Raw genomic sequence first — 12,495 nt, 5'->3', positions numbered from 1 at the left:
TGGTGAAATCCTAGAAATTTTTATATAAGATTAAAATAGAATACTTCATTTGCTTAAGATACTATCTTATTGTCTCAATTAAAAATAATTCACTATCAATTTGATATTAATCATTGCTTTCCATCTCTGGAAACTACACTGGTATATGGTTCTGATGAAAATCAAAGTGTGGTTTTCTTGTTTCATCCCTTTACTGTGGTTCTATTTTAGGATTACACTCTGTTTGCTACTGTGGCCACATTCACCTGGCTCGATTCCTACTGGATAATGGAGCTGATGTGAATCTGCTTGCTTGTGATCTCAGCAGGTCTAGGGGCAAAAAAATGAGCAGACATGTTTGATGTGGTCTTATGAAAAAGGTAAAGTTTTAATCATTGCATTTCTATAGTGACACATTGAACTATGTGCAAAGATTATGTCAATGCATGAATAATTCCTTTGCTTGTGTGATTCATACACTCCCACTTCCTCTGTAGATTGTATATGAATCTCTGAAGCTTTAGATCAAAGACTTCAAGAGACCATCATTAGGAAAGCAGCTCTGGGGCTAGTGAGCAGAAGGCAGTCTCAGTATCGGCACATTGAGAAGGGACTGAATGGACTATTGTGTATCAAGGTACTAGAGAGCCAAACTTCTGATAGGTGATGGTAGTAGAGCAGAGTTAGATTGTCACTAACTCTCTGAAAGGAGAATTTAGTGTGGAGTATTTGTTTATCAGGAAAATGACAATCATTATGCTAAAAAAAATGGTAAGGGATCCAAGATTAGTGCTTAAGTGTGGATACGTTGGGCTCAGAGTGGTGAGTACTCCGGCTCTGCTGTGAAGATACCCAGGGTTAAATCAAGCTGTGTTCTTGGACCTTGTGCAAGTTACTGAGTCTGGCTGAGTTCTTGCCTCTCCATCTGACAAGCACAGTTAACAACAGCTTCTACTTCACAAGACTGTAGCTTAGGAGAGGTAATACGTGCAAATTGCTTAGATCAGTGGCTGGCATAAAAAATCCTACTTATTAACTGGTATTTTAGTCTTGATAGCTAGCAGTGGTAGTAGTATTAGGTCAGAAATAAAGATGACTGGTAGCAAATTCTTCATTTCAAGAAAGAGTACTGCAGAAATTCTCAGGATAAACGGCATCTTTGTCATTGGTATTGTGTTGTATTGTGCTTCCTGGGTGAGATCAACATACATACTTCTAAGTTTAGGTTATTTTTTTCAGGGGACCAGGAACACTATATATTGCCACTGAAATTATAAACATATAACTGAATGTTACCCTGCATCAAACTTTTCAGAGTTATTTTCATTGTTATGTTAACTTTTGACCACTACTCTGCTTTTTGGAAGTTTATGTAAAGAAATATATCTCTCTTTCTTGATACTAGAAACCTAAAATGTCACACTGAAAAATATAGCAGGTAAACTGAAAGATTTCTCAGGCTATCAAGTTGATCTAAAATGTTTCTGCCTGAGTTTAATAAATGGAAGTGGGCAGCTCGTATAATTATAGAGAGAGGAGAAGGAAAAACATACAGCTCAGAAAAGTGCTGGTGAAAAATACTGGGAACTATTTTAATAAAGATGAGCAAACAGACATGGTATAGCAGATCAGAATTACAGACAGGTTTATGATATATTTTTACTTTTTTACTTGGGTGTTATATAGATGCAAAGTCACACACTTTTGCACATAACTATAAGACTCAGTGAATTTTTACAAATTAAAGCCACCCCCTACCCAGATGATAAAAGTGTATAGAACCATTTAGTAGGAGTCTTACTTATATTGTCATCCAAACTGTCTGCCTAAGGAAGGTTCTAATTGCTTTTATTTCTTTCCGTCCTTTATGTCAAGTGAATACTATGGAAGGTATCATTTTGTGGCTGGTTTTTTTGGTCAGCAATTTGTGAGACCATCTGAAGTAAGTTGTATGCCATTCATTCTTATTGCTGCATAGTGCAATTTTGTTTTGTGTTTGCTACAGTAGATCAAAATTTATGCATTCTATCCATAGGAACTTGGAAAGTTTTCAGCTGGACAATTCCAATTTGAAACTTGCACAATTAGTTAATTTTCAAATTGTTAAGAATACTATAGGAATATTTACATGCCCGCTTCTCTTTCGATGGACACCTGAATGCATTTCTGTTAAATATAATCGTCTTCTACTTTGCATCACAATAATTCTAAGTAGCTCTATATTTTAATTATCAGTTGGAAGAAAATCTCAAATATCCTGGAGCTTTGGCAGGCTCCAAATTCTTCTTACTCAACACATTGCATTTATCTGGGAGATTCTCGGACAGCATCCCTGAGAAATGTGAGTTTCAGAGTCAGACTGTTTGCGAAGCTTTAGCCTTCCGGAAGGCAGCTCAGAAGTTGCTGTTGCAGCTCTCTCTTCACAGGGGTTGACATTGTTTGTTTTTAGCTGATGGAGAGTGATAGTTGAAAACTAGTTTTCTTTACTTTCTTGTGGAATTCCACATTTTAAAGCAATGAATCATTGTACCAAGTCCCTAAGGTTTCTTCTTAAAAAACAACAAAAATCTTTTACTTTATAGGAGTTGCCCACTGATCTTTTCAACATATGCAGTATTTGTCACCTTTGTTTGTTCAACTCCTGTGCTGGGAATTAGTGTTGAATTGCATTATTATTATGCATGTTAACAAACTGAATGTTAGTACTCAGGAGACAGATGGATATTTTGCATATGTTCTGGGGCCGAGCAAGTCAAACTGGGAAAATTATATTCTTGCAATTTTTTCTCGCTAGAGAAATGCCACACTGTTTTCATGTGTGAAGACAGAACTGAAATGGCCTTGTTGATGCTGTCAACACCATGCAATGTCCGTGTTCTTTGAATTAAAAAAATGCCATTCTTTTCTTGCGGAGAGGGAGTTACCAAATTAATAAACATGGCTTAGTAAAATGTTTCTTAAATAATTTGGAAATGAAGCTGAGAAAGCACTAAAGTTCTCCTTAGAGTTCTCTCTTTATATAATGGAGATGTTTGAGAGATAGTGCCACTGTGGTTTATCGGCTACCTTAGCCCACCTCAAGAAGCAGCTAGAGGGAAGATGCAGGACCAGAGTCTATGTGAAAGCAGCACTTTGGGCCTGCTTAGTTCGAGTAGCTCATCTTTGTCTGCCCTCTTTAACAGGAAACTGAGGAGCCTTCTCAGCGTGTATCTCTGAGCAAGCCTCAGAGACTTCTACCTGTGGCTAACCTTCTTTCTGCTGTTCTGAGTTTGCACATCCAGGAGGGCTCTGGAGTTCTGCAAAAGTTTTCTTCTTACTTTTAGAACAATTTCAAAAAAGAGTTTGCCCACCAACACTTTCTATTTACATAGCCCTTTTAGCCTAAGGTGGTCAAAACCAATCTTGAAAATAGTTTTCCTAGTGACCTTGATACTACACAGAAGCCTACTGGTTAAGCTTCAATATTTCTCCGCTAGACTTCTTAGCACTCCAATTTTACAGTATTTAGAGTTTTTCTCCTCCCTTCTCTCGTTTTTTACTATTCCATTTGAGAGTGTAGCGATAGCTGTCTCACTCACTTGGATTTGTTCTGCCCTTTCCCTGGGGTACAAAGGACTTGTATGAATCAATTTAAATTGGCCAGAAGAAATAGCCAGCAGCCTGCTTATGTTCAAATCCTCTGCCCTAATCACCAGTATGGAAAACCCATTGAAAAGACCTACACGTAATCTTACATCCATTGCATTAAAGATGAAACTGCCGAATTGAAAAGATCTCAGCCAATTAGAATTGAACACAGAGCTCAATAGTGTGTCTGGCAGTTAGATTTGAAAAGGCTGCCTTTGACAAAGAAAAGTGCTCTTTATGTCAGGCTGTTTAGGGTCAGAAAATAACCCAAACTAGAAAGAGAACTCAAAAATTCCCATTTGCTTCAGTTCTGCCACCAGTTAAAGTAATTTCCAGAGGCTTCTATCCCAATATCTAATTATCCAGAATACAGTATTTGTATACAGCAGAAGAGCTCTAATTCATAGTGACAAGGAGCTGGAGTCAGAGAATTAGTGAGTAAGTGAGCAAAAACAATAAAAATCAGGCTCCTGTGCCATGATATATGCCTTGTTTATTTCTTTTGACAAGTGTAGTATGCTGTGAATTATTTATAGTAAACGTACTATAGTGTATTCTCTAAAAGTAATGAAATCGTGCAGTCATGAGTTCCTACAGATTTTAGCCAGTAAACGGTAATACTAGGTGAAGGTGAGGGAAGAATAGAAAAAGTAGTTTCATCAAATTATTGATAAACTTTCACTAATGGATCATAAATTTCCATGTTAATCTTTTATCTATTTGGAGTTCAGTTAATCATAGTGAACCTAGTTAAGTGTGTCCAACAGAATTGGAAATGAGGTATGGAAAGGGTTAAACAAAATATGTAAATGGTATGTCAAATCCATGCAGGACTTTTTTTGGTACAATGAATTACCTCTCTATGTATTAAATGCAAATGAAAATAGTAACCCTCCTTAGAATGGGAACAATTTTTATTGTTCCAGTGTAAGGAAGATAACTTGCGAATTTTTGCACTATAATAGCTACAAGAATCTTTATGCTTAGAATGGATAGTAGAAGATAATTTACATACATTAAGAAGTTATTTTGCATGCATTTATATTTTAATTGTCAAATTAACCCTGGAACTTGGTATTACATTTCTACTATGAAGACTTCCAGGTTTAAAACTGTTGGATCTCACCTGCCAAGCAAAAGCAGGCAGCAGACTTCCATCCTGCTGCAGAGCCAAAGCTTTCTTTACTACCACACTCTAGAGTCAGAGAGATCTAAGCCAAATTTTCATTCTTATTACTTAACAACTGTGAGCAACTTACTAATCCTCTCTGTCCTCACCCCTTGTTTTAAAATGAGGAAATTAATAACCACTTTACACAGTTCTGATGATAATTAAAGATAAGAGGTAAATGCTTAGAACATAACAGATTCTCAACAAAAACAGTGAATAGCTATTATTGTTAAGTGCTGAACAAAGGTTCATTGATGTGTGCATAACTCCCAAATCCCATGATCTGTCTAATGTATAGTATCCTTTAGCATACAATAAGAAGTAATGATCTATCAGGATGGTGGCATTCTCTATGAGCCAATTAATGAAGACTTTATACTCCTGCCAAATACCACTGGACAAAATCGACAAACAGAGAAGCAAACAGGAGTGTGGTTTTGCTATACCCCTACTTTTTTTTTTTTTTTTTTGTACCAGGGATCAAACTCATGACCTCGTGCTTACTAGGCAGGTGCTTATGCCGCTGAGCTAAATCTCCAGTCCCTAGCTTCCTATTTTTTGCTTATGTCTCAAGTTATGGTATTGATTTTAAAAGCCAAAGACTGAAGCAAAATCATGAAGATTTTGAAAATTGCTATTCAAAATATGAAAGTAATTCAGGAGCACCATTCTAATATTTGTAGATGCCTGCAAAATGTGAAATAATATTTTAAAATTTCTGTATTTTAAAATTGCAGGGCTTTCACTACAGCAGAGTTTTTCCTCACAAAGAGTTTCAGATCACTTTACCAAATGGCTCCTAGATTCCCTTACATAGATATCTAAGAAATGTGTACGTCTCAGAATTTATCTTAACATTCTTTTGTCCTGATTAGTTTGTTTCTCCTATCCTTTATTCGAGTATCATTTAACAGCATTCTCATTCACTTTACATCTAATTTATAAATCTGAAACAATACTGGACTACCTTTCTTCTCTTACCTTCTCCCACAGCAACACACACACACACACACACACACACACACACACACAACACACACACACACACAACACATCCATATGCAGTCAGTCAAAAGGTTTATTTTGCTTTGTAAGTAAATTTAGAATCCATCTTTTCTTATTTATTTTCAGTCCAATTATTTTAATTCAATACCTTATCATCTTTCCCCTGCTCCATTTTAGTAGCCTGATAGCTATGATTTTGTTTAATGGGTTGGTGGTTTTAGTCTTCAGCACCTTTTGCATTTCTTTTTCCACACAGTCTGAGAGATGCATTCGAGGTGCAAATAAGGCTGTATCATCTCCCATCTTAAAATCCTTCATGACACATTATCGCCTGGGAGAAAAATGCCAGCTCGTTGCAGCACACAAGGACGACCTCACGCAGAGTCCCTGTCTCACCGGGGTGGCCCTACCTGACACAGCCATCCTCACTGCACTGTGTCCCCAGCCTTCCCACAGTGGGGGCTCTGTGTCATGCTCATTCTAGACATTAACTCAGCAATCTCTGCAAATAACCCTGTCGGGCAGTGTCCTTAGCTGTGATGATAATAAAGCTCCTTCATCCCATGATCCATCTTCGCAAGTCTTTTCTTATACAGTCTTCTATATCTCTGCACTCTGCTCCTTCCGGTCCCACTCTTTAAATTCCTCTTTCTGCTTAGCCTTCAAGACCGAGTATACTACGGACCCTCTTCCCTGACATCCCAGTTTAACATGCAAATTCTTCCTTATGCTCTACTGCATGACGTGTACATCTTTATCTCTGTGTTTATCATTTTATCCTGAAACACCCTTTCCCCATCAAATTGTAAGCTTATTGTGAACAGGCATTTGGCTTATTAATCCTTGTCTTTCAGAAATTTGAATTCTATAGATGACTCCTAACGGATGCTCAATATTTACTTGTTGAAATAAAATAAAAAGAAAGCAGAGAGTTTAGATATAATGTGCTATTCGCTATTCTACTAAATGACATCCGGTGATTTAATGTTCTCCAGAATACTAATTGACGCTATTCTACTGCCTATGTGGTTATGTCTATGAATATCATAAGTTTATTATTAATTTCACAATGTTGGTCTTCAAAGAAATGGACAAAAGATTTTAAAGAATGTTTTAAAACCCGTATTTTTATACATTGGCATAGTGTCTCCCTGGCCTTAGGAAGTTTATACTTTTAGTTGAACAGGCAGGACAAAAGTGAAAAAATAAACAGAAAATACAAAATAGCAAGTGCTACTGATAAAGCAAAAAGGAAATATAGTGCTGAGTGAAAAACTGAAGAACACTATCTAAGATAAAGTATTCATGGAAAATGTGAGTGGAGAAGGCCCCTCACAGATGTGTGGTCAATATTTTTTAAAGCAAAGTAAAACAGAATAAGAAGAAGACAGAAAGAAGAACAGTGAAATAATTTATTTGTGCAGTCTTGGCAAAAGCATACTACTTGTTGATATGTCCAGGTGAAATACTGGTAGCACTCTGCTTTGGGTTTGGTAATTAAAGAGTAGGGACAATGGATCAAAGGGGACATGAGTTCCCTCTTTGTAGTGTAAAATTATGAGGCCTTTCAGATTGAAGTCAGAAAAACATGTGGCGAACCAGGGGTTCTTCTGGTTTTCATCTAACTGTTAGTGCGGGGAGGCAAGGTCAGAACTGGCAGCATGATGATACCAGAGAAGGGCGAACAGTGGAAGTCACTTGCCGACCTCCCTGTTCAGTGCTGCTGGAAAGTGAGTGTTTAGCATGATAGAAAGGGAAGATGTTAAAATATCTAGCAAAGTCTCATCTGTATCATTGCTGTAAAAGTTTTCTTTTTTCAATTGGGTATAAAGCAAGGTCCATGCTGTGCCTTCAATGACTTTGGCACGTGGGACATAGGAGGTGAATAAAATGCCTTGGCTGTCAGACCTCCCAAAGTCACAAAATCAATGAGACGATGTTAGTACCAGTGTCATCTCTCTTTAATCTCTTGATCTGTTTCTTGTAATGATGCTCATAGCAAGGGACGAGCATTAGTTTTCATTATTTCTAAGCTGAAATGAGGAAGACGGAAGAAACTTCACAGAGAAATAAAAACTGTACTTCTTAAACAACTGTGAAACCTTTGCTGGGTACATGATCATCATAGAGATACTAAACTGTGTTTATTATATCTTTTGGAGGTACTTGTGACCTTAAAAACTCAGATTTTGAGGTAACTCCAAGTTGGAAGTAAAAGGTTTGAAAGGGAAATACAACAAATGTAAGCAGTGAAGGAACACAAGATGACAAATTAAAGGAAGGCGTGAATCTGAGGAACACACATAGGGGAGCAAGAAATGAAAGAGACTTCCAGCTGGCAGAGCAATCACATTTGCCAAAACCTTCAGGTGCTCTAGTGAATAATACTCTGAAAGTGCAAATCATTATGATAACTGCATTAGGCTAATAACATAGCAACCTCTTACTTGGGTAAAATACTTGGATGTAGATAGCACGTTTTTAGACATAGGAAAACATTTTATTTAATTAGCGGAAGTTTGATTATCTTTGGGCATGTTCCATTAGTAAGCCTTGGTTATCTGAGTGTCTCCTTTATCAGGAATTTGGCTTAACAAGTCCATTTATTGAGTTCCATCAAAGCACTTTCCTGCTTAACTCCTTGTGGCCAAGGGTAGGGAATCTGGGCTTGGTGATTTTCAGGTGGTTTTGCACTTCTTTTGGTGGCTTGTCAGAGCAGCTCTAGTGAGGAAACATTTCCCATATATGGGTGCTTTTGCACACAGTTAGCAGGAGGTGGAAAATCAGGCTGTGGTGCCTTGCAGAGCTGAAGGGGCCCCTTGGCATTTCCCTGGCAACCTCTCTCTTATCATCAGCCAGAACCCAGGCACTCATTAGGCTCCTGATGAAAAGCATCCCAAAGAAAATGCCAGCAAGCTGTGCCACTGTGCTGGCAAGAAATTAAAACTGCTCAGAGCAATTGGAGCCCAGAGAGCCTCTGCTAAGAAAGGTAACATTGAGGCTCTGACGGCCAAGTCATAAGGCCTTCAGGACTCAGGAGGCAGCTTTCTGCCTGGCTGAGAAAATCACAGGGCTCCCTCCTCAGTCAGCCAGAGTTAATTCCCAGGCAGGGCTGAGACAGGCAGGGAGGTGGACTCCGAGATAAACTTTGTTGTACTTGCATAACTGCTAAGCATTTGGGTGTTTTCTTTGCCCTGAAGAAACCACTTCTGGAAAATTCTGAAATAAGACAAAGTTTTTCTTTCATTTCATTTATCTTTTGCTACAGGGAATCGACCTTCAGACCTCATGCTTGCCAGCCAGGTGCTGTGCTGCTGAGTTATATCCTCTGCCCAAAGTTTTATTTTAATGTTTTGTATTTTGTGGTTTATTTTTCTGGCTCAAGCAACAACAATAACAAGAAAAACAAAGATTCCAAATCCACTATAGGTGGAATTATTGTCGAGCGGGACACAGGTGAAAGGATAGCTTAATTCCAAAGAGTGTTTTTGTTGTTATTGTTGTCGTTGTTAATCTCACTACTTTTATGCTTACTACTTTTATGGCCATCAGACAAGGAAGAGGAATTGCTCATTAAAAGCACCACCCACACATAATCAAGGGACAAGAATATCTTCATCCAGCTGAGTGCGGTAGACAAGTGACATTCCCTCTAAGAAAGATGTCAGAGATCTGTCCCCTGGCACTCGTGGATATACTACCTTACATAGCAAAGATGGAAGGTTGCTAAACAGCTGACCCCTTAGAGAGGTTATTCTGGATTATCCTCCTGAGCTTCCTAAAGTGACAGAGGTCCTTGATGTGAAAAGTGGCAGAGATAGAGGTCATAGTCATATGAAGAGGACTCAGCAAGCATTGCTTGCTTTCAAGCTTAGGGGAGTGCTACATGCCTGGAAATATACCCAGGGAGTGAGCATGGTAACTAAAAGATGGAAAAGGTAAAGAATTGGGCTCCCAAAAGGAACACAACCATGATGTCACTATGATTATAGCCTAGAGAGAGTCATGTTAGTATTCTGACCTTCAGAACTATAAGATAATAAACTTTAATTTTTTTAAGTCACTAAGTTTGTGATAATTAAGAAAAACAGCAATGGAAAATGAATTCACTGATATTGAGATGAATTATCTGAAATTCTAAAGAAGGAGATTGCAAGTTCGTTTATAATTCTTGAGGCAAAAATATAAGGCAAGAAGGCAGTGAGATGATTCCAAAGGTGGATTTACATGTTAGAAGTATAAGGCGCGTTATATATGTTATTTTCCACATCATTAATCTTCCAAGGATCTACCATCCTTTTAATCTATAGATGGATTTTTTTTAGAAAGTAAAACAAATCATATCTTTTCCTAGTTAAGTGCTCCAGTAGTAAAAAGCTCCAATAGTTCCCCATCTGACTTACAGTAAAATCCAACCTCCTCATCCTAACCTTTAATGCTCAACATCACTAGTATCCAAAGTATGGGCTGCCGGCCAGCGTTCCCAGGGGTCTTGTTAGCAAGGGGATGCCCAAGCCCTCCTATACACCGGTTCCATCGGACTCTCTGGGGATGGGCTCAGGAATCTGTGCTTTGTCTTGTGTCCCCAGTGATGCTTATTCACACGGAAGAGTCTGAGAAGCACTGTTGCATGTGCTGTACACTTACTTACATCTGCAGCCACATTGTGCCCCAGACCCTTGTTTGCCATTCTCCAGTCACAGTGGCCTTCTGTCTCACTTACCCTGGAATTTTACAGCATCTATGAGCTCTGTGTATTTGCTTCTCCCCTTAGAAGTCTGTCTGTCATTCAGATCTTGAGGTTTCCTGAATTGTGGGTACACAACAATCCAAAGAAAAAGTGCCAATGGGACTGGTCCCTATTATCCTACCATAACCTATGCCAACAAAATGAGAAAAAGAGAGATGACTCAGTTATGAATAGAAAGCTAAAGGTGATTCTTGGACTTGGATGCCTAGTTTAATTATTACTTATGAAGTGCATAGTTGATATGTAAGTTTTGTTAAAATTTGATCAACTGTAATGACAGAGCTATATATTTCTTAAATAATCTGGTATTGGGATTTTTGAACCTTTTAGTTGTCTTAAATACGATGAGGTAGCTTTGCTATCTCATGAACTCGTCTAAACTTTTCATTTGATTTATACCTGATAAGCAAGCACCACTGCTAGCATATCCCCTGTACTTTAGTGTGATATACTAAAGCGGTATTAATCTTCGTGATTAATAAGCACTTCTGCTTTTTCTAAGGGTTACCATTTGTACAAAGGTACCATTGCAATTCATGCTTTTCTTGGTAAAGTCACAAAGCTGGGTTTTCTTTTTATAACTTAACTTCAGTAGGTATTTTTATCATGAATGCATAACAGTATTAAAATTTAATGCTATTGAAAATCAATGATTTACTCAGGGGGACATTTAGCATTTTTAGGAAAAAGAAAAAAAATAAGTCCCTACTGCAATTAGCCTCTAAATGGTGATGGTATTATATAAGCGAAATGTACTTCTTAGTCATATAACACCCCAGGAGGGGCATTTCTGGTCAGTTAAGAGCTTTTTGCAGCCCCTAAGAATACTGGGAAACCTACAGCATGTGTGCCACAGTGGGCTGTTAGCATCACTGAGAGCTCTAAAAGGTTTGCCATCACTGCCATGGGGCCACAGAATGTTTTGCTTTCAGCCAGTAGACGGGAGACTACAGAAGTTTCCCCTGTCTCCTAAAGCCCAGGTGGGAAAATGGTATTATCTATGTTTATATTCTCTTTGGAAAGTATGCTGCAAAGTCACAATCGGATGCAAGGTAGTAGTGAAATGGGGTTCATGAATGGGTAGCCTTTCTCAGGAATCAAATCACCCCGTGAAAGAAGAGTAGGATTGTCCATGAGCAGCCAGCTGTTTCCACCGCAGGGACTCCTGTAACTCATCTCAGTGCCATGTCACACAGGAATTGTCAACCAAAGGTAATACTTGCAGCATGTGTCTCTACTTCTTAATGTATGGACTTTTCACACTTTTAATTATGCATTTGCTATGTATACTGTTATAAATTTTGGTATTTATTTAGAAATCGTCATTGTTCACATTCTTATAATTACTTGTTCAACTCTGTTGCAAATTTCTCAAGTGTAAGGCCATTTCCTAGGTTCACTGTATCAACAGTGCCTACCGTTGGTGGCTGTGTAAATATTTCATATACAGTTAAATCTTAATAAATTATTTTGGATAAATGAATGAAAGTACTAAATTTCTGGTGCAGTATATGATCTCTTAAGATATATCCTCTATGATAAACCAATTCCAGTTACTTTTTGGACTGGAATTGTTGAATAAATCAAGCCAAAATTAAGATTCTTTGTTGTTTTGTCTTTTTGTCAGGGATGTAATACCACTGTTACACTCTTGAAGCTTTAGGAGAGCTCTCAGGATGAATGCCCTGTAGTGAGTATCAGCCTGGAGGAGGTACCCACTGGTATGTTCACTTTTCATGGCTGTGATGCACTGTGCCTACAGGTGATCTGTGTTGTTGTTTTTATCATTCTAGAGCTAGGGATTAGGACATCGCTATGCCACACTGAGCTTTTTTTTTTTTTTTTTATGGGTACCAGGAATCGGACTCACGACTGTGCGCTTGCAAAGCAGGCGCTTATGCCGCTGAGCTAAATCCCAGCCCCTACTGGGCTCATTTTCTAACCTCAAGAAGCCTTCCCTTAA

The 12,495-nt window shown here is 38.2% G+C and overlaps 1 protein-coding gene across 1 annotated transcript in view; it reads left to right on the top strand.

Annotated features, from left to right (window-relative positions):
- The window catches only part of Tnni3k (TNNI3 interacting kinase), a 199,814-nt gene that overhangs the window by 89,174 nt on the left and 98,145 nt on the right, over positions 1-12,495 (top strand). Inside the window, 5 exon segments of the mRNA XM_023561266.2 lie at positions 209-309; positions 312-359; positions 498-616; positions 6,039-6,237; positions 7,415-7,512. Of these exon segments, the coding sequence (XP_023417034.2) occupies positions 209-309; positions 312-359; positions 498-616; positions 6,039-6,237; positions 7,415-7,512 (565 nt within the window).

The sequence above is a fragment of the Cavia porcellus genome, unplaced genomic scaffold, assembly GCF_034190915.1.
Source record: "Cavia porcellus strain 051 isolate PalLab524CR breed Dunkin Hartley unplaced genomic scaffold, mCavPor4.1 scaffold_1, whole genome shotgun sequence".
Taxonomy (NCBI): domain Eukaryota; kingdom Metazoa; phylum Chordata; class Mammalia; order Rodentia; family Caviidae; genus Cavia; species Cavia porcellus.
The sequence above is the reverse complement of the archived record's forward strand: the minus strand, read 5'-3'. Positions and strand labels throughout refer to the sequence as shown.